This window comes from Sphaeroforma arctica, assembly GCF_001186125.1.
Source record: "Sphaeroforma arctica JP610 unplaced genomic scaffold supercont1.1422, whole genome shotgun sequence".
Taxonomy (NCBI): Eukaryota; class Ichthyosporea; order Ichthyophonida; genus Sphaeroforma; species Sphaeroforma arctica.
This window is the reverse complement of record NW_014039136.1, coordinates 11,427-15,308: the sequence shown is the minus strand read 5'-3', so window position 1 is coordinate 15,308 and position 3,882 is coordinate 11,427. Positions and strand designations below refer to the sequence as shown.

The 3,882-nt window shown below is 44.4% G+C and overlaps 1 protein-coding gene across 1 annotated transcript in view; it reads left to right on the top strand.

Moving 5' to 3' along the window:
• Positions 1-450: 450 nt before the first annotated feature.
• Positions 451-3,882, top strand: part of SARC_10872 (hypothetical protein) — a gene marked incomplete at its 5' end in the record, with an annotated part of 8,314 nt that continues 4,882 nt past the window's right edge. The window contains 4 exons of the mRNA XM_014295064.1: positions 451-564; positions 1,439-1,534; positions 2,513-2,619; positions 3,649-3,833. Of these exons, the coding sequence (XP_014150539.1) occupies positions 451-564; positions 1,439-1,534; positions 2,513-2,619; positions 3,649-3,833 (502 nt within the window). The remainder of the gene's footprint in view (positions 565-1,438; positions 1,535-2,512; positions 2,620-3,648; positions 3,834-3,882) is intronic.

The window sequence follows — 3,882 nt, the reverse complement described above, 5'->3', positions numbered from 1 at the left end:
ATATATATATATATATATATGTATGTATGTTTTTATATATATATATATATATATATATATATATATATATATATATATATATATATTATATATATATATATATATATATATGAACATATTGATGTGCCTACTTTTCAAATTGTGTAGATATTGAGTATATAGAATATTTGTTCACGTACACTTTAAAAATAGCATACAGCTTGTAATAGCCAGAGAGTCAGACTTCCATAAATAATTGATATCATCTAATTTCCGTCCGTTTTTTAATCCGGTGCGAAACCAAAGAGAAGACCTTCCTTCTCACTAGTTTACACATTCCTGACCTCACCAGCCTCACAAAGCCACGTGCCCACGGTAGACTCTCTACTAGACGATATATTCTATCGCACTAGCCTGTGAATTCATACCCACCGAGACCTCACACACTAACACACCTGCGGTAACCACTGACAGATAAACGCTATGGTGACGCATCGTTCACGTGTGACGGCGGAAAGCTGATCATTCCCTCAGCACAAGTAAACGATGACTACTGTGATTGCGAAGATGGCACGGACGAACCTGGTATAGTGATTGGTGGTGTTGATCACTACATAGTTATTTGGTGATAGTGTTTGTCACTACATAGTTATGTGGAGATAGTGGTATAGCACTTTATAGTTATATGGAGAAGGTTGTTGCGGATGCTCTCCGTATCTTGCGTAGTCGTGGCGGTGGTGTGTTGTAGGCTTGTGAGCTGTACGCTTGCTTTGAGGTGGGTCCAGAAACATCTCTATTCTCTACATCCATTCATCTGAGGATAGTTTTACTTGAGCTGTTGTTTGCTTTGGTGGGAGTGTCAAGTAAATGTAGTTGAGTAGATTATACCGTACCAGTTACATCTGCTGTATTTGTCGCACCATCGGTTCATGAGATGGTAGTGAGCTACTGATTGACTTTCAGAGGTACTGTCTGTGTGATGACTTCGCTTGCTCGTCCTTATATTGTGCTTGCAGAGAACATGTCGGGTGTACTGGTAGCTTTGCGTCGTCACAAGTAGTACCTCTCGCGATAGTAGGTGGTGTGAGTACAGTTTGTAGTGCCTTCGACTAAACAAAAACTTTCACCGTAATCTGTAGTACACACGTGAGTGCAGTACCAATTGGGACTGAACTGTAAACTAATCGGATCGACATTCGTTCCAATGTGTTTTTTATTTTTTATTGTTTTTCGGGTAGGTCGCATTCTTGTGGTATATCCTAATCTAGCCAGATCTACAGCACAATCCGCATACCTGGTACCAGATGTTCGGTTCCATGGACTGTATAACTAGCTAGGAAATGCATCGCACATACTAGATCCAATCACCGCAGTCGTACCGTTTGCGCATATAATAGAACAGACATGTCACGGTGTAGTTCGTAGCGCTCAAGACACAGTCTATCTGTTGCCCTGACAGGTACATCGGCGTGTGCGACGGGAACGTTCTACTGCGAGAACACTCTACACAAACCAATGGTCATCCCCTCCAACCGCGTGCACGATGGCATCTGTGGTATGTGGCGACTGCCGTCCGCAGCAGGATGCAAGGCTCCGTATATTCGAATGTTTTTAACATATGTTGTTATATGTGGTAGTTGTTGTCAATGTTTTTAACATATGTAGTTATATGTGGTAGTTGCTGTCAATGTATTTAACATATGTTGTTATATGTGGTAGTTGCTGTCAATGTTTTTAACATACGTTGTTATATGTGGTATTTGCTGTCAATGTTTTTATCATATGTTGTTGTATGTGGTATTTGCTGTCAGCAACAGCATTCAAGACTCCTTGTATTCTTAGGTTTTCAACAGATGTCTGTGCAAATGTTGTGAACAGTCGCTCTTATTTGCTGCTTAGGCCAGTACAATGTTGGTCTGCCTCTGACCTCCGCATCAGCACGTGACCAGCTGTCCGTGTCGATTGCAAACTAATCGCAGGCACATGTGTTCTATCTTTTGGATTCTCCAAGCGACGTGGGAGATAGAGCGTCTGTTGTTTTGCGCTCTCCTTCAGGAGACCTCCCGTATCCACTTACTCATACCGAGTCTTTTCATCTGAGTTATGGTCATCGCAGGCTCTATTATATGGCCATTTCCCATGATTGTTCACCCTGTTATGTCTAGCACCAAGGCACACGTTACAGTCGCGTCTTCACACACCTACCCTCTAGCCCTAGCCCGATAAGATCTGTGCCGCCTATGGCGTAGTAGACCACTGTGAACACAATAAGTCTCACAAACACGAACCCTCCTGCACATAAACCACGCATGTACCATTCCTCCCCTTTGTGTGTCCACGCCACACGCCCCCTTGGCATGCCAGGCTGCTGGTTGGGGTTAGGGTTTTAGGGTTTAGGGTTTGCCTATTCGCAGCCACACTCTTGTGCAATGTATCTATCCGCGCATGTATCCTCTTCCCTTAAACGGGTCTGTACACCCCCTCCCCCGCCACACACATGCGCACCCTCTACTCTCTCGCTGTGGCGCATTAGACTGCTGTGACGGCTCAGACGAGGCGAGTGGGTGCGAAGATATCTGCGATAAAATTGGCCAAGTGGCCCGAGCGGAGGCGGAACGGGTGGCCAAAGTACAGCACATGGTATGTGAATGCTGGCTGTAGCTCATTCCTCAAAGCGTATGTGTATGTGCATGCGTATACATATGGCGATCATGGGGGCCAAAGCGCAGCACATGGTATGTGAATGCTGGCGGTGGCTCATTCCTCAAAGCGTTTGTATATGTGCATACGTATACATATGGCGATCATGGGGGCCAAAGCAAAGCACATGGTGCGTGAGTTCATAGCATTTACTTGGTTGCCATGGCTGTAGATACATTAGTCTTACGCCAGTGTTTGACACTCTGCCAGGACCCACTAGTCCTGCGTCGCATACATGTTGTTGTTGTCAAGTGGACGTTTATGCATGCATGTTTACACGTGTGTTGGTGGATAACCATCATATGGGCTGTATATAGGTTTGTCTACTGATTCAGCTCTACATACTACCATATTACTGGCGTAAGTGGAATGTGGGCCTTCCCTGAAGTTGTACACGATGTCCAGTCAAAGCGGTTTAAGCGGTGTTGGCGATGAATCTGTGTGTAAACCTCAACTGGAAAATTCGGGAGGGGTTTGGTTCCTCTCTAAACTCTCGCCTATGTGGCATTGAGTTGCAATTGTTATAACACTGGGTGTAGAGCCTTTTCTCTAGCAATTATCCCGAAAGCAAATGCAAATATTTTGTGTGCGTATCATCCAGCGAAATCATCACATAGATTATTACTACATTATCACATGATGGGTTACCCTCATAAATTGCTGATTGATCCCGGATAGCCACGGCACTCTACAGTTCTCGTCTGCATCTCATTACCGCAAGTATGAAGTTAAATGCTAACCGAGTGAACGTAAGATGGAGTTACCAAAGCTACCTGGGGCATAGGCAAAGCCCATACATTGACTGTATTCCTAGATTACATGAAAGGCATTCGTATTTGCCTCTACTCCCCTCAGAGCGTCTAAACCTGGTCAATCGGATGTACTATCGTCGCCCAAGGCCGACACGGCGAGCTAAGCGTGGCTATTCTCATGTAACATGTATCATATTACCTAACCCGAACGAATCAGGGCTATCAAATGAAGCTGATCATGATCAGCGAGGTAGCAGACGCAAAGAAAAAGGTGGCCGATACCATTGTGCAGCTGAAACAGGACCTTTACGATCACGAGGAAGAGAGGACGAGACTGCAGGCCGTGCTGGACGAAGTCAAAGCGGTGAAACAAGCTGAAGAGGCCGCTGCTGCCGAAAAGGAGTATGTCACTTATTATAATATATATATATATGCATATATATTTATATAT